General features: G+C 46.3%; 1 protein-coding gene and 1 pseudogene across 1 annotated transcript; one reads left to right on the top strand and one right to left on the bottom strand.

Moving 5' to 3' along the window:
* Positions 1–1486: 1486 nt before the first annotated feature.
* On the top strand, positions 1487–6527 carry LOC149356535 (E3 ubiquitin-protein ligase Topors-like). Its single transcript, XM_089577790.1, has 2 exons — positions 1487–1588; positions 5021–6527. Exon 2 carries the CDS (start codon positions 5051–5053, stop codon positions 6518–6520), a length of 1470 nt encoding a protein of 489 aa, XP_089433916.1. The 5' UTR covers positions 1487–1588; positions 5021–5050; the 3' UTR covers positions 6521–6527.
* A 12472-nt stretch (positions 6528–18999) lies between these two features.
* On the bottom strand, positions 19000–20625 carry LOC149356534 (YY1-associated factor 2-like; annotated as a pseudogene).
* Between the last annotated feature and the right edge of the window lie 226 nt (positions 20626–20851).

Raw genomic sequence — 20851 nt, 5'->3', positions numbered from 1 at the left:
AACGCCAGCCGCCATGTTTTTCTTTCGTTTTGTTTTTGCTTTTCTTGTTACTAATGGTGTCTTCGGCTGACACGTACTGCCTCCGTGCCGGTGCGCAGGAATGATGTCAAATACTACACGAGTGGCACGTCTCCTTGCACATCATCTGAACGTGCGAAACACTCGCAGAGTGCCGTTGCTCTTCCTGCCGTCTCTTAACCGAGGCCTCCGAGACCCTCGATATCTCAGAGGCTATTCCTATGAGCGGCCGACGCCAACGAGCGCAGTCTTCAGAACAATGCAGTACCGCGCTTGAAACAGGCGTTGATAGAATCGGCGGGAAACGCGGGACCAACGAGCCTGCTCGTGAGATACTCGATTAATTATGGGGGCGCAACTTTGTAAGACACCACACCAAGGCGTTATGCTTGCCGGTTTCGATGCATACGCCTTTAGAGCTTCAGATAGAGTAACTTTCGAAAATATCAGCAGGTGATCCTCAAACCGCTAAGCGCCCCACATTGTCGCTTTATTGATATCCTTTAACCTGCGCATACGTTGGCAAATAGTTCGATGTTATAAAGTGCAGGCATGCCGGATGAACAGCATATGCCGTTCGCTGCAAGAGCCAAGGCAGAACTTGCAAGACTAAAAATATTGACAAACCTTTAATTTCCTCATAACGGAAGGCACGGCTTTGCCGGCCGGTGGCTGCGTGATTGCAGCGCGAATAAATGCATTGCAGCTGCTGTAATATTCAACATTTTTTAAAAAAATGTGCCTACTTGTAATGCTTCGTCCGTTTTTCCTCTTCGTCGATTCTGCGTCAACCAACGAGCGTGAACAGCGTCGTCTGCTAGCGCGCGCTGCACGACGAGATTGCACCGCGCTCCACCGTCGGTCTCCACGGTGGCGCGGTGGCAGTCGTGCTCGTCCCACCCGAATGTACGGCACTGCACCAGTGGCATCCAGCCGAACGTGGGGCACCACACGAGTGCGTAGAAAACTCCACGAGTGCCGTCAGCCGAAGACACCATAAGACGCAGTGAAATAAGCTATAGTCGGATACAACTTAAGTCTGCAGTGAAGCTCCGCCCACATTCAGCCTCCGCGCACAGTATTCCTCCACGACAAAAACATAGTCCGCTGCTTAAACGTTTTTTGTTACGTAAACAAGAAGTTTTATCACAACAAAAAAATTATGAGCTCTAGAATTCTTATACATGGACTGTCTGATATAGTCAAACATTAAAGAGCTGATTTTGTTTACAGTTGCGATTGGGCAGCGAAGTAATACAAGACGCCGCGAACCGCGGCCCAGTGTTAGCAACTGCTGTTTTTTTTAAGTTGTATCCTACTATATCTCTGTGCGTTTGGACTGCACAAATTAAAAATTTAATTCTCATTTATTAAATGAAAGCTTTTATTATTAACTTTAATTGTTTTTCCTTAATGTAATATATTTACAAAATATACTCTCATAGCTATTATGACCGTTTGGCTTGCTTTTTATACCAGCAAGCAGACAAGGCGAGCCAACAAGCATAGACAAGTTATAAAACCCAACAGTATCCGTGTGGAGGTGTATACCAGCGATTTTCTGCTGCTTGTAAGTTCGAGTTCACATTTACTTCCAGCGCTGTCGTTCCGCAAAACTCCTGCTCTGCTGTAACGCAGCAGTTGTCAGCCTGTGGATACACCTCCCGAATTCGTGCACCGCTGGTCTCTTTTGGCACCACGAAGTGTTCGACCGTGCCCCCACAGGCCGTGGAGCTGAGTTCGCTTTTGCTCAACTGATGTGGCTCATGTACGAGGTGCTCGCGAGTTGTTGATCTTGGGCTGTTTGCGGGCGAGTAATGAACAACGACATTGACCCGAGATGGTTTTCTAGTGCGTGCGCGCCAGTGTGCGTGACGCACTTTCCGTGTGCTTTTACCACATGTGAACGCTGAGATTTGCACCGTTTCTCGGTAGTCGCGACGCTTGTTTTTCCCCGGAAGTTTAAAGTTTTGTTTTATTTAGAGTTTCACGCGGTCTCTGCGGTCGACGTCGTGCGCAGGGACCGTGTCTTATAGCTTTGCTGCGCGGATCTTCATGCACTGAGCGAGAAAATTGCGAAAGCAATGTAACTTGGTGACATCGGCTTCCTGCATCGCATTCCAGCAGTTGTCGGACTTGCATTCTTTTTCTTTACTGCGACTAGATTGCCACAGTTGGCAAGTTCATGTAATGCCGTTTGTTTTTGCCGTAGTTGGCCGCCGCGGTGGCTCGGTGGTGATGGCACTTGGCTGCTGTCCCGAAAGACGCGGATTCGATCCCGGCCGGTCGAATTTTGCTGGAGGCGAAGTTCTCGAGGCCCGTGTACTGTGCGATGTCAGTGCACATTAAAGAACCCCAGCTGCACGAAATTTCCGCAGCCCTTCTCAACGGCGTCCCTCATAGTCTGAGTCGCTTTGGGACGTTAAACCCCATAAACCAAACCAAACCTATTTTTGCTGTAGTAGTTTCGAAATTTACACGGCTAAAATCGGCAGCGGAATTTTATCTTGCAAGCCCAGGTATGCTTCGATTTTGGGCTGCTTAGGTGACGTCCGGCACCTGATTTCCGTAGTTACATTTTAACGCCATAGCGTTCAAGGCTCCATTACGCAGAAAATGCGGCGTCGACGTTATGAGTGAAAAATCACGGGCATGGCTCTGGCAGGTGGCCCACCTAGGTCACGTGACCTTGCGCCGTCATCACAACCTGCTCCCCGGAGAGTGAGCAAACTGCCACCGTAGCAAGTGGCAGTTAATGATTGGTCGATCGGGAAGAGAAACCTCGGCTACACACGGCCTACCTGCTGGGAGCACCTACCATCGCAGGGCAGTGGCACATCGCTTAAAGGTGCGCAGAAGAGGAATCTGAACTCGCATTTATACCGCTGGAACTCGATCTACACGTTCCGAGCATTCTTAGAAACATTTGAATTATTGCCCTGTGCAGCCGATTTCCCTCATTTAAATCGGATTAGCGTCCGCAGACGGTGGGAGGAGTTGACCAACCTTTCAACGAGTCCCGTGGCGGCTTGCCGCTCTGCCACCGGCGGAGTGATACGTAGTGATTGGCGAAAGCAAAAAGTCGCGCACGTATTTTATTTCCGTGGACCTAATTTGCAGCTGTGTAGTCTCTGACTAGATCTATTTATTCACGGAAACCTCAAAACAAAATAAAAGCGAAAGCATAGCCGCCACGCGACTGCCTGAAAGTCACTCCATGCATTGGTCGACTCCTCCCACCGTCTGCAGGGAATTCAAAAAAAGAAAAGCTGGAGCCGGACGTTAATCTGATTTAAATTAGAGAAATGGGCCGCACAGGACAATAATTCGAAGTTTATAAGAACGCTCGGATCGTGTAGATCGAGTTCCTGCGGCAAAAAGACGAGTTCAGATTCCTCTTCAGTGCACCTTTAACCGCTGCACCACTGCACTGGGATGGGTATGAGGACTCCCAGGAATCCATGAATGTGAAGTAGGGAATGGCCTGCATGTATGGGAATTAGCCCATTACGCTGTTGCATCATATCCTTAAGGCAGAGCTTAAGTGTCTCCTCCAATCATTTTTTCGGCCGTGGCTAGAGTTCCGTCGAGACGGAACTACAACTTGCACTAGAGTTCCGCCCAGGTGGAAGTGCATCTGCCAGTAGAGCTGTGCCTAGGAAGGATTGAAACTGGCTCTAGACTTTTGTCGGGATGTAAAGAAAATTTAAAGCTATATCCAGCAAGTTCAGATTCCTGTGCATTTATATGTCTTTTATAAAGCAGCCGGATGCGCTTCTGCAGCCGTCGGTGGCTGCAGGGTGCTCACCAACGTTTTGGGAAGAGGTATTGGTGTCTGGACGATTAGGTGGCCACTCATTTTGATAAAGAAGATCATGCCATCATCATCACAGAGCGGTTTGAATCGACTGTTGCTTCCATCATTGTCGGAATGAAAAAATCGTGCAGCAACAAATATTCGTACATTTTATGACAATATGCACTAATGCTGATCTCATCAAAAATGCGAATATCCAGATGAGGCACAAGACGCTGGTGTAAAGTATGGACAGAACTGACCTCGTTGTTCGCTTAACGATTCTAGAATCTGGCTTTCTTGATGGCTTACAAAAAGTGCACAAAAATACTGCGGGTGGACTCTAGTAGTATCACTGCTAAAAACCATGTACACAAGCGTTAACTGATGCGTACATGTTTCACTGAGATTGATGCCAACAAAGAGAGTTCAGCTTAAGTTAAGGACAATGCAGTGAGCTATGGAAAGAAAAATGATAGATGTAACGTTAAGAGATCGGAAGCGGGTGGAATGGGTGAGGGAGCAAACGCAAGTTGAAATCAAGAGGAAGAAGTGGGCTTGGGCAGGGCATGTAATGCGAAGGCAAGATAACCGCTGGTCCTTAAGGGTAACGGAGTGAATTCCAAGAGAAGGCAAGCATAGCAGGGGCGGCAGAAGGTTAGGTGGGCGGATGATATTAAGAAATTTGCGGGGATACAGTGGCCGCAGCTGGCGAAGGACAGGGTTAATTGTAGAGACGTGGTAGAGGCCTTTGCCTTGCAGTGGACTTAGTCAGGCTGATGATGATGGCGATTCTCTTCAGCCTTCTTGGGATGCAGTCCCCATAACTTTGCTTTCTTGGTGGTTGTGCAAAACAGGCACTCATTATCGACCTCAGCCACTAGACCAAAGCTGGCTTTAATGCTGCTCAACTACATCTCTGTGGCAGTTTTAGCGATGGTTTACGTAGCATTGTAGTGCACCAGATGAGGTCAGCATGGCTTCTTAACTGTGGGCCTTTTTAGCCATGGTCTGTGATACAGAGTGCCACTTAAAAAAGCAACGCCTTTCTGAGTTGGCCTTTCTGACAATTTTTACTTGAACTGGTTCCTGTACACAGCATAACCTGTGCTTCAGATCAGCTGACTTCAGCTGTGTGGTATGTGAGAACATACAAGGTGGGAAGGAAGTCAAAGTAATGACTGCTTTTTTTTTGCTTTTCAACAGGGCCCTTGGTTCTTGTGTGCGGAGCTCGCAATGGCTGCCGGATGCTCTCCACCGTGGCAGCGTGTTGGAGGAAGTCGTGAAGAGAATGGAACCAGCAGTCCCTCGGGCTCAAAACTTGGGCCCACTGATGCGACTCCAGAGCGACCATTCAGCCGTAACACGGCATCTCCCGAAGACAGCTGTGCCATCTGCTTGGGAGCTCTGGAGAACAAATCCTTCGCAGACAGCTGCTTCCATACCTTCTGTTTCGTCTGCCTCGCCGAGTGGGCCAAGGTGAAGGCAGAATGCCCTCTGTGCAAGCAGCGTTTCAAGAGTATCATTCACAGTGTCCGCTCACTCGAAGACTACGACCAGTGTTTTGTCAGCGAGCTGCAGCGTGCTCCGGCAACCATGATAGATGCCTATGATCGGAGGTTTCGGTTCCCGACCACGATGACCGTCGAGCGACGGCAGGAATTAATGCGACAGGAGCAGGAGAGGCGCGACCGGCAGCTTTCAAATGCAACTCACCGAAACCAGCACCGGCACCTTCCTCGGGGCGCCATCACCAGCGCTGAAAGGCTCGACCTGTATGTCCATGGCCTGTGGGCCGTTCCTCACGCATCCCACTATCGAGAAGCGTCGCCCGAGTTCTATCGTGGCAATCCAGCTTGCACTCACCGTCTGGTCCCCTGGTTGAACCGTGAGCTAAATGCTTTGATACAGGAAGATCAAAGCCACATCATGTACGCCACGGATTATGTCAGCTTGCTCATCATGGAATTTGACATCAGGCACCCCGAGTTTGCTCGCCGCATGGAGGCTCTGCTGCATGAGCACACGGAGCATTTTGTCCACGAGTTTTACTCGTACGCTACCTCAGTGCATGACATGGCAGCGTATGATCAAAACACAGTGTACAAGCCACACCATCTGGCCTTTGCACAGGGAAACCCTGTCAACAGATTCAGGCAGACCCTACAGCTGCAGGTGCAGGTAGCAGCATCAACATCACGTGATGAGCCACTCGCTGTTGAGCAAGACTCACCGCAGCCAGGCCCCAGTGGTCTGGCTGTGGTGCGAGAAGAGGTCACTGCCACAGTCGTGGACGCTGACTCCGACTCCGACAGCTCGGACTGCGTCGTGGTGAAAGTGGTCAAGCCGCATCCGGAGCGGACTCCTGTTGTGATCGACCTTTCGTCTTCTGATGAGGATGACAAGAGCGTGCCACAGGGGGAGAGACGCGAATGTTTGCCCGAGATGGACGCCAGACCGAGACATTCAAACTACTTATCGATGGACCGCAACGTTCCTCAGTGTCGTGCTGCAACTGACTCATCGCTGTCATCGGATGATGAGCATCTTCAAAGAAGTTACCCAGGGACACGCTCACCAGGTTATTCTAGTTTAACGCGTGACAGGCGACAACGGACTTCCGAAACGGGGAGCCCTTTGTGGTCCAACACTGGGCGGCGAAGACAGGGCTTGCACCTTTCACGTGTAATTAAGAAAAAATTTTGAGTGCAAAGTGCCTGTTTTCATTCATACAGAAGCTGCCTGTTCAATAAGTACTGCATGGTACAGTGTACATAACGCATTTTCAGGACTTGAAAACATTTTGGCACTATAAAATGTGTAGCAAAGATAAGCTTTTAGCTTGATGGTAGGTAACTAGTGGTTTTGCTCTTTGGCAAAAGCTAACTACAGCAAGGAGAATGCTGTATAAAAATTCATAATGAATATTGTAAGGTGCAGAGGCCACAGTGAATGCTGAATGACTAGAAAATCCTCACTGATAGACAAAGGTGTGTCAACACCACAGGTACATTACTGAGGAGATGGTGTGTGAGTAGAGGTTGTTTTACAATAACAAAACATGCAATACCAATACTGGGAATGCAATGCTCTACAGCTCGAAGAATATACAGGCAGCTCCATTATAGGAAAGTTTCAGCACTGGATGATTGACCCCATAACTGACACCTAGCTTGGTTTGTGATAGGACAATGCTATGAAGCCTTGCTCTTGATGACTGCGACATTGCCAAATGGCCCGACAAGCTCCTTATGCTGTCAGATGTGTGCAACAAGTACACCTTGAACTGCTTTCAGGCTACTTTTCCTCTTGGTATTTAATATCCTTTTTCAACTTTAATGCTTCGTCTTTTGTACAAACTGGTTGTTCCTTTCTCTATTGGAGGGGCCTATATACAACGTGCCTCAGCTACGAGGGACCAAGATTTAAAAAAATCAAAGTGTTCTTCTCAGCTGAAAGAAAGTGCATGTTAGAAGCTATGAGAAGTATGTAAAACCCTTCAGACACTGGCCTCACCAAACCCAGCGATGCCAGCACGATCACTCCACCTGCTCTGCAAAATGCAATAACATATTGCACACTACTGCACTGTCCTACCTGTATCACCTCCGCACTACATCACTGCCCTGGATCATATGCAAACTTGAACGTTGCCTCTACACAGTCATTGTGGAAAATTCAGGTTGCTGTTTACCAGCCAACGCTCAATTGGCTCAACTTTCCGCCCCGTTGCAATTAGCCTTTACACAAGCCATACAACCACCCTACTAATTCCCTGGTTGACCCCTGACCAGTTAGAAGATCAGCAAATGACCTTGGTGGAACAAGCTCGTTTCACCCTCGATGACAATAACAAATTTACCAAATCAAGGCTGCCTCTCTCTCTCTCTCTAAACAAATTAAATGGAGCATAAACATCACAATTTCTGCATGTTGCACAGGCACACAAAAAAATACCGCAGCAACTGAACATCAACCCAACGGAACATCAAGTGCTTAGCCCGATGTGAGCAGCATCACTTGGTTACGAGGCAGATGAGTGATTGTTGCCACAGTAACTGGGCTTGACAGCTCTCATTTCCCGCACTGAGATTGCACGCTCCCAGCAGCTGCACCTGCCTGCTCCCGTCTATCGGCAGTTGCTGCAGTGTGATGATTCATGGTCATCCGGTATTTTCTAAACAAATATAAACAGAACCACACGTCACCCTTAGAGCACCTTTGTCATCGATAGTAGGTGCTGACTGACAACAGGGGCTAAAGTTGTCTTCGTCGATTTTCCAGACGAGCGCACCTTGCAAGTCGATCTTGGCAGGCTCGCGGTAATCACCGCCTTCAAACCGATTTTTCCGCGCACTTAAGACATCCTGTCAGCACCTTGATTGTAAACGACGTGTAAAAAAAGCTGCAGAGCCGTGGAATCAGCTGTTTTTCTTTCTGGCTGCCATGTTCACGATGGATGCATATGTGGGTGGATGCATGGAGGATGGGTGGATGGATAAGGCTGAATCCTTTGAATCGGGCGGCAGTTTGCGCCACCTAGCCTACGTTTTTTCGTCATTAGCGCATCCTTGCAGCAGCAAAATTGACTAAAGAGCAAACGTAATTGCAAATCTAAGAATGATCCTTGTTCTAGTTGGTGTTGTTGAGTTAGAAACACAACTTGCTAGCAAAATAAAACATTGTTCATTTTATTCACTGCATCTTTGCAGCATGACGTTAGCCTACGGTCCCTTGCCATGCAAATAAATGCTTTCGGGCAGATCTGTGCTACTAACCGCTAAAGTCCCTAGATAATCTGACCTATGGACTTCACTGGCCACTACTGATTGGCTGATTCCGCGGTTCGCATCTCGCGGTGCCGTCATTTTGACGTCACGCTCTCAAACTTGAGAGCGATATTGAGAGCAGTGCAGAGTACGGGCCCTGGTGCACTATGTACAGCTAGAGAGGCCGCCCTGAACTGAGGCAATAAATAATTTCCTGCACTGCAGCGGGCCCTCGACACAACACCTCAACGACAGCTTTTTTTTTCCCTATGGCCAGAAAAGGACACTGTGAGGCAAATAGCCTGTTATTTCTTGCAGTGCACCATCTTGAGCGGGCCACACATGCTGCGATGCGAGAGAGTGGCAAGCTATGCAGCGCACACAGCCGACACAAGGCACATAAAGAGATCTCTGTAGCACCTCTGTTTGCACAAGGTCCATTGACATGCCTAATTTTGCCTGGTCAATTGCACCTTTATCAGCTACTTGAACCCACTGAGTTGCTGCCATTTCATGCCCAACATACGCATTGTCATCAAGCAAGCCAAGCCGAGAAGTGGTCGCAGCAGTGGCGGCATAGCTACACAGCCAGAATTAAATGTCAACACACAAGAGCGAGTCGATAGAAGGGGTCATAAGTGGCACTAATCACCCACGCCTCAAAGAAACGCAACAACGGTAGGATGACGCAGATGAACAAGGGTAGCATTAACATTCTGTAGTCAAAAAGAAAAAAATGGGATGAAACGGTACAGAAAAAGGATAGGGAAAGGATGAGAAGTATGAGAGTGGAGTACTTGGGCAGTGTAAGGAAAGTAGCTGGAGCTGCCAAAAGTGGTGCCGGCGAGAGGCCGAACGTAGTGCAAGCATTTTGTGACTGCCAACCTTCCGGTAGTGCTAGCCAGCCTACTGAAGTTAAGAGAGGCCAAATGATCGCATACACACCAAGAGCAAATGCCACGGTCCTTTGGCAGCTGTTTTTACTGGTCATAAAACTTCTGCCCAAAGTTCCATGTAGGAAAAGATTTCGCCATGATTAGAGGTGCAAGCACTGATTAGTGGAGAGCAAGGAGATGCCCAGCCAGCTGACCCCATGGCAAAACCTTTGCAAAGAGAGATAGCTATGCAACACAGCCAAGCTAACAGGGGAACACATTTACGCAGTTGAGAACAGTTTCTTTTCTGCACAAGAAAGACACTAATTTAGACTAACGCTCTATCCTTTTGTACAGCATTTGCCCGTGTTGCACTCACTGGATGACAGAACCCAGTGGTCATTGAGGTAAACTCCATTCAAATAGAAAAGTGCAGATTTCAGTCAATGTGGCAGAGTTACTCTAAGATTCCACATAGCGTTAGGCAGAAGTTTTAAAACCAGTTCAAAAGCATCGATAAGACCTTGACAGTCCTCGTAGATAATGAGGGATCGAATACCTGCATTTTTCTAGCCTTTCTAATTGGGGTAGCAACAGCATGGCGATGCCATGTACGAAAAAACTGCTTCAACACTTGCTATGCAGTGACGGTCATGCACTGTCAGCACACACAGTCACCTTGATCCCCACAGAACTCATTTTTCCAGTTGGGAGTCGTGGCAATCCCCCTCAGCCAGTGCTGGTCAAGCGTGCACACACCGCAGAGATGGGAAACACTGGGAAACCACTCTTATCTGAATATAATTACAGAATGCACTATCGCCACTTGGCATGACCCATAACCTTCAGCACTGCACGTGCTCTCAGGATGCACCTTCGTGCTGACCACTGCTGTGCTTCACAGTGACAGGATGTGTCGATGCCCTACGATGACCCCCACGCCCTCCATCAAACCAGTCTATGCAGAAATGTAACGGCAGTTGGTCAATGTGGGCACGATGATGCCAGCCTCCTCTTTTCAGATAACGATAGCACATAATACCAATCAGCAAGTCCCTGCAAGCGTGTCCCGGACTAAGGATACCGACCATGCAGCAGGGTTTTTTTTTTTTAACCCTCAAGCTCTCTTTGATTAAAGTTTTTCACCACCACCACCACACCCTTCAAGCACTTGCAGACTGCGGGTCACATGAAGCATGACACGTGCACAGCAGTGTGTGTCATTAACTCGAACACTACTCCAACACACTGTTTCTTCCATTTGTTGAGGTGATGACCCAGGAGTTTTCACGACACAAAAAAGGTTACAGCATTAGTCACTCGCACTAAGTCACTGGAGCAAGTTTCATACGTGAAGCACCACCAAAGCTTTGTGTGGTGGGGGGGGGGGGGGGGGGCTTGACATGGTGGAGAGTAGCTGAAGAACACACGAGCGGCTGGCAACGTTGTTTGGCAACACCTGTGTGCATAGTTGAAACACAGTTACACAGCGCTAACAGCAACCGTCTTTGCACTGCTGCGACCACCATTTAACAACAGTCATAATGGTGAAAAACCAGCTGCAGCTAGGATGGCAACAGGAAGACCAGACAATAAAAGAATCCCTCTTGCCTCTTGTTGGCGTGCTTCTTCCTGACCATATCTCACCATTCCTTATTCAAGTCTAGATTAACTCTAACCCTAACGTAACTCTAACATTAACCACCCTATAGCTGCTGTACCTCACACTGTCAAGCACCTCCACATTCCGCATGATGTCAGCATAGGTAAAGATTATGCACCGGGCCACGGCACAGCAGTTACGATGTCACGCTCACCGCTAATGTTCTTCCAGGTTTGTCAGTACAAAACTTCCTGTTACCGAAATGATGATGTTTGCCTTTTTGCGGTGTTGTGGCCACCCAATTCTTTCAAAAGTGTTCGTTCTGCTTTGATGTACCTTTGGCGCGTCCTACTGCTCGGTGGCGATGTTGAGTCTAACCCTGGGCCCATGACTGAGGCACAAGAGGACAAGCTAGACAATGTGGCTCTTGCGGTCCAGCAGCTGGAAACTAGCCATACCACAGTTCTGGAATCATTGAATAAGATCCTGAACATTCATATCAGCCTAAAGAATGACTTGGATGCACTAACAAAGCGTGTCGTTGAACTAGAATCTAAAATAGAATTGGCGCCAGCTGCTCAGTCCCCATTCAGCCCGAATTTAGAATTGTCTAAAATGCAAGACAAAATTGACGATTTAGAAAACCGGTCTAGACGGTCGAATGTTCTTTTTTTATGGCATCCAAGATACAGACGATGAAACGTGGGATACTTCAGAGCAGCTCGTGAATGATTTTTGCTCCAGCAAACTTGATGTCTTGTCAACCTCGATTGTGAGAGCGCATCGTCTGGGCCGTTCTTCGCCAAGTAAGAAGAGACCAATCATTGCGAAATTCTACAATGATACAGACGTTGAATCCTTACTAAGTAACGGTTCAAAGCTCAAGGGCACAGACTTCAGTATCTGTCGCGATTATTCTGAGGCCGTCCGACAAAAGTGCCGTCATCTCTGGCAGTACGCAAAGTCCGTGAAAAAGGAAGGTGACCACATTCTTCTCGCATTTAACAAGCTTCACATTAATAACGATGCCTATGAATGGGACACTGAGGCTGATCATGTAGTATGTGTTTCCCAGCACCCCACGCAAGAAGAATGACGTTCTTCTGTCACTTACTCAAATCAGATCCCAGCTTTCCTTTCTTCTCAAAGTTCGTCACGTAATACTCCCAAAACCATTTCTTTCCTTTACGCTAACATCAGAAGTGTTTTATCGAAAGATGTTGGAATATCTTCGCTAATCGACTCATGCTCCGCATCATTAGTAGCGCTAACCGAAACATGGCTCAGTGATGTTATTCCTGATGATTCGATTTTTGTCAGCCAGACACATTTTAACATCTTTCGTTGCGACAGACCGTACCAGAGAGGAGGTGGTGTACTCTTGGCGATAAGGGATGATTTGGCAACTGTGCCTCTCATGATCAGTTCTTTTCTTGAGTGCACATGGGTTTCTTTTAAGTGTTGTTCCATTGATATAATTATTGGCGTTCTTTACCGTCCTCCTAACATGAATAATGGCTTTTCTTCTGAATTTCATCGAATTCTGTGTGAAATATGAACGCGTTTCCCTAACTGTATTTTACTCATATTCGGAGACTTTAACTTCCCTAGTATAAACTGGTTCACACAATCCATCACAGCGAGTTAAACTGAAGCTAACATGTTTCTTCAATCATGTCTTGATTTTTCACTATCGCAACTCATTACCAATCCCACGCGTCGCACATCAAGTACTGCCAACATTATAGACTTAATATTAACAAATAATCCCGATATTTGTTCAGACATTATTCATTTAGATGGCATTTCAGATCATGACGTAATAACAGAACGCATTTCTGGTTCTTTTAACGAAAAGAAAACGACTGTTAAACAAATCAGACGTTACAACAGAGCTAACTATGAAAAAATAAACTCCGCATCAGAAATCTTTTTCGCCCCGTTCATTATTCAATATTTATTGCGCACTGTTCAGCAAAACTGGGATTTATTCAAGAGTACTTTCAATAAACTTCTTTCTTCTTTCCTTCCTTCTTTCTTTTTTTGTGTGTTTTTGATTGTGCACATTCCTTCATGGCTGATTGTCAATAGCATGTTTTCTTTCTTTGCCGCTGTTAAACTCACCTTAGCAATTGTTCAAGAACAATGTATCCACTCCTGCTTTGACTGCCAAGAGGCAGTTGGCAGTATTTTATAAATAAATAAAATAAATAACTTATTGATGACTTCGTTCCTTTAATGACCATTAGATGTAGCAGCAGTGCACCATGGTTTACTCAGAAGTTGCGACGTGCGAATAACAAGAAAAAGCGATTTTACCGGCAGGCAGTAAAAAATGGTGTTCTAAGCGTGTGGGAAAAGTACAAGAAATGCGACAAGGACTACCAGTCACTACTGAAATCCACTCGACGTCATTTTTTCAATCATGACCTGTCATCTCTGCTAACCAACAACCCTCGCCAATTCTGGCGCATCATCAATCCTGGCTTTCAATCCGACATTTTGCTTTCCGACAGCTACGGCGTCATAATTAAAGAGTCTGAATGTGCTCAGGTTTTCAACGACGCCTTCTCATTAGTATTCACCAAAGAAGACATTAGCTCATTCCCTGACTTAGATATAATCCAAGATATTTTCATGCCTGAAATAGTTATTATGAAACGGGTGTTTTAGCTTTATTAAACAATCTTAAAATAACTAATAGTTCGGATCACCTCGGCTTCAACAATAAGTTGCTGAAGAACACATCCCAACGCATTAGCGCTGTGTTGTCCTGTTTGTTTTCGCAATCATTATCACACGGATTAATCCCTAATGACTGGCGGGTAGCCAAAGTAATACCTATATTTAAATCAGGTGAGCATTCCTCTCCATTAAACTATCGACCCATCTCGTTAACCAGCACTGTTTGCAAACTCCTTGAACATATCATTCACAGCCAAGTCATCAGCTATCTCAAAGATCATACCATTATTTTCAATTATCAGCACGGTTTTCGCAAGGGATTTTCTTGTGATACTCAATTAGCTGGCTTTATTATTGACTTACAATTATCCCTTGACGCGGGCGTTCAGGTCGACGCAGTGTTCCTGGATTACTCAAAAGCTTTCGATTGGGTTCCTCATCAAAGACTTCTACTGAAACTAGCACAGCTTAACATACACCCTAACGTGCTCGCTTAGATTAAGGACTTTCTAACATCTAGAACTCAGTTTACCTCTGTTAATAATTCTAACTCTTCCTCTGCTAATGTGACATCTGGGGTACCACAAGGAAGCGTGTTAGGGCCTTTGCTTTTTCTAATCTATATTAATGATTTACCTGCCTGTGTAACATCTAGAGTTCGCCTTTTCGCTCATGACTCCGTAATTTACCGTAACATTACTACAGACAGTGACCGCCAATCCCTACAATCTGACCTGAACGCAGTAACCTCTTGGTGCTCATCATGGTTAATGACATTAAACGTTTCTAAAACTAAACTAATATCTTTCACTCGCCGTTCAGCTTGCATTCTAACCACTTATATTCTAAATGACAATACCGTGGAACTAACATCAACATACAAGTACCTTGGGGTGCACCTTCAGTTTGACCTAACATGGCATCACCATATCGACCTCACCCTAGCATCTGCCAACCGCTCACTTGGTTTTCATAAACGTAACCTCAGATAAGCCCTTATACACGTTAAAAAACTTGCTTATATAACTCTAATATGCCCTAAAATCGAATATGCTGTGGCCATTTGGGACCCTGTTCAAGCCTACGTTATCACTAACATTGAATCCTTGCAAAACCGTGGTGTTCGTATCATATTTTCAGACTACTCACCCTTCACAAGCGTTTCAGCATTAAAAAAACGTGCCGAACTGGAAGATTTGTCATATCGCCGTAAACTTGCTCGCTTAACCCTTTTCCATAAGCTTTATCACCACCCATCCCTTTGCAGTGATTTGTTTCAGTCACCTGATGCTATCTTTCCACGCCGTGATCATTCTTTCAAAGTCAAACGCGTAAACTGTCATTCATTGTCTTATGCCAATTCATTCATTCTCCGTACCATCACTGAATGGAATAGTTTGCCATCAGTCATCGCCACAGAAACTGACAATAAAAAATCTCAAGAGCTTCTTCACTGTGACGGAAATGTGTAAAAGTTTGCTGTTTTTGTTAGTGTTCTTTTTTCTTTGCATGATGCCTTATGTTTTAATTAACGTTTTTGTTACACTTATTTGTTAAAATGTATCGCGATTACTTATGATTGTACCCCCCTATGTAATACCCTCTTCTGGAGGGCCTTTAGGGGTAACTTGAATAAATAAAATAAAATAAATAAATTTCCCAACCTGGGCTCTTCCATGTCCACTTCCGGTTCTCCTGTTTGCGGAAGGTATTTGTAATCCGTAAATTATCGTGAAAACCCGTTTATACCATATAAACGCATCTAAGGTTTATGGTTTATGGGGATTTAATGTTCCAAAGCGACTCAGGCTATGAGGAATGCCATAGTGAAGGGTTCCGAAAATTTAGACCACCTGGGGATCTTTAACGTGCACTGACATCACACAGTACACGGGCCTCTAGTATTTCGCCTCCATCAAAATTTGACCACCGTGGCCGGGATTGAACCTGCGTCTTTCAGGCCAGCAGCCGAGCGCCACAACTACTTAGCCACTACGGCGGCAAAAAATGCACCCTGTTTTCCCGAAGGAAATATTAAAAAAAAAGACCCATGTAAGGGTCGCACGCGCACCCAAACTTCCCCGACCCACACAGAAATAGCCTTCGAAATGCATGCGCACAGGAGCTTCCAGGTGCCACCCACGGATTGCGCCCAAGACCGTGGGTCATCGCCATCATCGTCGACTTTTTTCTCTGCCCTGAGCTCCCACTATCCATATTGGCATCACCAGCTTCAGCTTTTTGTGGCTGTCAAAGGCACGGGAACTGTGGTAGAGACGTAGTTCATTTTCATCCACGTATAAAGCAAGTGAGGAAGGCTCACTGAAATCCTTTTTTGACACTGCATTTCGCACTTTAGTGATCATGACGATTAGTCTTCAGTATCATCGAGCGCATCTGATATCCCCCGTTTCTTGAAAGCGTGACCAATGAGCTCCTCGGGATTGCTGGTGCAAGTGTGCGCGATCCAACTTCAGAGCTGTGCAGTCGTCTAGTTGCAGTAACTGCAGGTTCTCACTACCTCATTTTGTACGTGCAGCAGCACCTGACGCCGTACTTAGTTTTTGGCAGCTACTATTACCGTATATTTCCACGTGTAGGCTGACTCTGTCTTCCCTGGGCAGCCAAAGAGGGCAAGAAAATGGACGTTTACAGTTTCCTATAGGATGGTGTAGCTCAAAGCAACAGACGCATAACAATGCAGTCACGAGGTAATCAATGAGAGATGAATGGAGATCAAAACTGACAAAATGGCCCACTTCCCTGCATTCCACACTCACATACGCCCTGACTGACTAGCCCAATAAGTGGCAATCCGAACTGCCAACGTTTCTGTAGTTTCAGATTTTGGCTTGACAGACAGTGTGGAGATTAAAAGAGGTCTACTATCCCGCTAGCTGCGTGTAAAGAATTTTTTTTTGCAAAAATCAGGGTAAAAAGTTGGGAGTGCACAAATTACGAGAGTAAATCTGGTAATTATAACTGCCATCATCTCATTATTGCTCAAGAATTCTTAGATGTTGCCAGCTATACCCTTGACTCTGAATCCCACACCTAGTTGTCACCAATCTGGCAAACTGTGATAGCAGAGTACGTGTGTACTAACGTTGCATAAGTCTCAATCATCTATATCCATAATCTTACTAAATTTGATGACACCTCAATTAATGCCCACCAGCTCCTTCAACTGCTCTGCTAAAATAGCCTCATTCAGTGACATTTTAGTGTCAAATGTTGCCAGGTTTGGCTTCCAAAGGCAGCCTGCACAGATCCAGAGATTCTGAATGCCAGGGGTTAATTGGTGCATTTTGGTAGGAGGTGGTGGCCATGTACTACACCAGAGTAGTTAATTCCTGTTTTCGTATGAGGACACATTTTCTTGTTCCCTCAGTGAGCCTTTCTAGTGTGGTTGAACATTTAATAGCATAACATCACTGGTTCTCAGCTCTGTTCGCCAGGAACAAGTAAAACCCCCAAGCCTGGTTCGTTAACTTCCTCAAAATTCGCATTGTTTTCTTTTTGTTTTGCTGATGGAGAATTGCAGCAGCACCAGGATCAAACCATGGGCCCCACGCACATGAGACTGGTGGCCATTATCTATGTCACTTCAACATTACCACCTCCGTAAGCATGCTTTCCTGTTTCGCACCATAAAAGCAGGAGAAGTGGCCTCCAGTGAGAAATAAGCCGCCCGCAACCCGTTTGCAGTTTTTGTACACAGTTTTCACGTCCACGACAGCTACTGCCCTTTCCATACATTGCAAGCTGTAGATATTGACAATGGTACATGGTTGAAACATCACATTTGGCTCTTCAGAATTTCGACTTAGTAGCGCAAACACAGAGAGCCACAGGATAACGAAAAAAGAAGCGTCACGAGCACCTGTTTCGATGCTCTGTTTCAAGCGTTGTTCTATGCTGCATAATTTTTTTTTTTTAGTCGTCTGTCTGTGCTACTTCACTTGAAAAGTGTGTTCAACCAACTAGCTCAGCACCAAATTTTGCTGGCAATTTCGAGGAACAAGTTTCTTTTCCTGCACATTCTGTACTCTGCAACACAGCAACATTCCACACAGCAAGTTTCCTGTGATTATTCACTATGTGATACTCCTTTAACCCACATTTCCACATACAAGTACCTTGGTGTGCATATTTGCAGTAACCTTTCCTGGCAAGCTCACGTGGACTATGTCACAAGTAACGCTAACCATACTCTCGGTTAGCTACGTCGCAACTTTTCTATGGCGCCCACTAACTTGAAACTTATACTGTACAAAACACTAGTCAGGCCAAAACTTGAATATGCGTCGTCTGTATGGGACCCTCCTCTTAACTGACTAATTCTGAAAATAGAAGCCATTCAAAATCGGGCTGTCCGTTTCATTTTCACTATCATAGAACTGCAAGTGTAACTCAAATGAAAGCAAATTTAAACTTACCGGATCTTTCAATTCGTCAAAGAATTTCCCGTCTATGCCTATTCCACAAAATCTACCATTCAAACCATCATCTCAGAGATATGTTGCTTGTACCACCGTCTTACATTTCATCCCGCAGCGGCCGCCAGTTCAAAGTTGGCGTACCCAGCACTCGCACCAACTTACACTTCGCCTCTTTTATCCCCAAGACTGCCAAGGAATGGAACCACCTTCCCGCTTCCATCGCCTCCATTACAAACGCCGACTTGTTTAAAAATGCTGTAATTGATTTTACATTGTAGTGGTGGTTCGAATTCAGGTGAATTGAGGTGAACCCAACTTCCTCTGCGCATGTGATCATGGGATAAGCTAAAGTGGTAGTGATCAGTTTGGGTTGTGACTGCATGCTATCACCAGATAAGGAGGCCGCCGCGGTGGCTCAGCGGTTATGGTGCTCGGCTGCTGACCCGAAAGACACGGGTTCGATCCCGGCCGCGGCGGCTGGAATTTCTTTGGAGGAGAAATTCTAGAGGCCCGTGTACTGTGCGATGTCAGTGCACGTTAAAGAACCCCAGGTGGTCGAAATTTCCGGAGCCCTTCACTACGGCGTCTCTCATATCCTTAGTCGCTTTGGGACGTTAAACCCCATAAACCAAACCAACCATTGTAGTGCTGCGTTACCTGTTGTTTTTGTTGTGTATCACCCACTCCTCTCTGTAGTGCTTCAGCCCTGAGAGTAAATAAATAAATAAAATAAATAAATAAACAAATGCAACTGCACGATCAAAAGTCTAAGAATTTTGAAAAGAAGTTTTCCTGACCTGATGGGGGCTCCCTAGTAGCGTCCCTCGATGTGCCCATCCGAGTGAGCCCCATCAGTGGAAGAGGAGACATCCGAGAGCCGCTTTGGCTGGAATTCGGTGATGATGACTGTGACGTTATTGACAGTCACTGCCCCGCTGCTCACCCGAGGAGCGGTCGACATTCTTCAGGCGGGGCTGGGCTGTGCCGTGGGAGCGGAGCCACCCCGGGACCGCTAGAGCCCCGGCGGCTGCTCGAGCCCCGGCGGCCACTGCTGGGACCCAGTTGCTGAGCCACCAGCTGCGCGTTCAGGCGTGGCTTCCTGCATAGCATCAACATCATCATCGTCGTCAGTAGCCTATGTCCACTGCAGGACGAAGGCCCCTCCCATATCCCACCAACAAACCTAGTCTTGTGCAAGCTGCGGCCACCTTATCCCCGAAAACTTGCTTAACCTAGTTCCCCCCTCTCGTTCTCTGCCACCCCTGTTATGCCTGCCTTTTTGTAGAATCCACACCTCTACCCTAAGGGGCCATCGTTTATCTTCGCTCTACATCGCAGGCCCTGCTTAAGCCCATTTCTTCTCTACGGCAGCTGGGACATCACAGTAAACTGCTGTTTTCTTCCCAGACTGTTAAACATAAGATAGTTAAGTTTCTCTTCCAGAGTAATTTTTAGATCCGTCATACTGCTTTCAGTGTTTAGACCCTGAAGCGTCCCAAAGTGACTTAGGCTATGAGGTACGCCGTAGTGAAGGGCTCCGGAAATTTCGACCACCTGTGGTTCTTTAACGTGCACTGACATTGTACAGTACACGGGCATTTAGAAATTCACCTCCATCGAAAGACCGTCGGGACCGGGATCGAACACGACTTTTGGGTGTGTAGCCAAGTGCCATAACCACTGAGCCACCGTGGCAGCTAGAAGTAGTTGGACTGTATCGATGGGGTACCGTGTTTTAATCACAGAGAGATCACTCTCACTAACAGAGCTCTAATTGGCTGGAATAGTTCAAAAATGAAATACAGGTTCTGCCACTACCAGCTGTTTTCGCAAGTAAATTGCATGCATCTACACTGATTTCTGGGCACTGATCCCAAAGGCTAAGCCACACCACCATTCAGTCCAAAATGGTGGCAACCCATTCTTTTCGGTAGGGGCGTCAAGAGTAATCAACTAGTGGGAAGATTTATAATCCAATCATCTCGCCAATAAATGCGTCTTTTGTTGCCACACAAACGGCAACACAGCCAGAAAGACCCAAAGAATCAATTTTTACTAATAACAATAACTGTTTGGAGTTGCCCTCAATGCCCTTTTAATTCGACTTTCCCAATTCTGCTCTGTTCCTTAAACACTTACGCCACCACTTTGTCATGCTGCCATATTTAGCCAATTTTTCTCTCACCCTTTCTCGTATGAGTGCATTATTTTCTCTCCCCAACCCCCTCAGGAGCATGAGAATGACTGAAACAAGCGAACCAATGAAGAGAGATGGATGAGCAACGGCGTAAGATTCACCCACTTGGTGGATGTTCCGTTGCGAACATCACACGAGACACTTGACAGCTTCCACGGTGTTCCGGTACATGCAGACGCTGCAGACCCACACCTGGTCCTCCTTGGATGGTGGCGCCTGCACCAAACTGAAATGCAGCATGGTAAGAGTATGGCACCTTGCAAACAGCACTAATCATGAAAAGCCACCTCAGTAGTTTGCCCCGTCAATACATATCACTCATCTACCAATGGGCATTGACAAATATAACGACGAATACTCTACAGAGTAAACTAAAAGCAAAACATTGTAATATATAGCACCACTTGTGTAACACGATGCTGAAGAATCTAATTGAGCGGTATTTTCCAAGTCCTTGGCCCTGAAA

This window comes from Amblyomma mixtum, chromosome 3 (genome assembly GCF_055824585.1).
Source record: "Amblyomma mixtum isolate Tamu chromosome 3, ASM5582458v1, whole genome shotgun sequence".
Classification (NCBI taxonomy): domain Eukaryota; kingdom Metazoa; phylum Arthropoda; class Arachnida; order Ixodida; family Ixodidae; genus Amblyomma; species Amblyomma mixtum.
Note: the sequence above shows the minus strand (reverse complement) of the source record. Positions and strands in the feature narration are given on the sequence as shown.

What these genes read in the sequence shown, in the direction of transcription:
- LOC149356535 (XM_089577790.1), top strand. Translation starts at nt 5,051, where the DNA reads ATGGCTGCCGGATGCTCTCCACCGTGGCAGCGTGTTGGAGGAAGTCGT.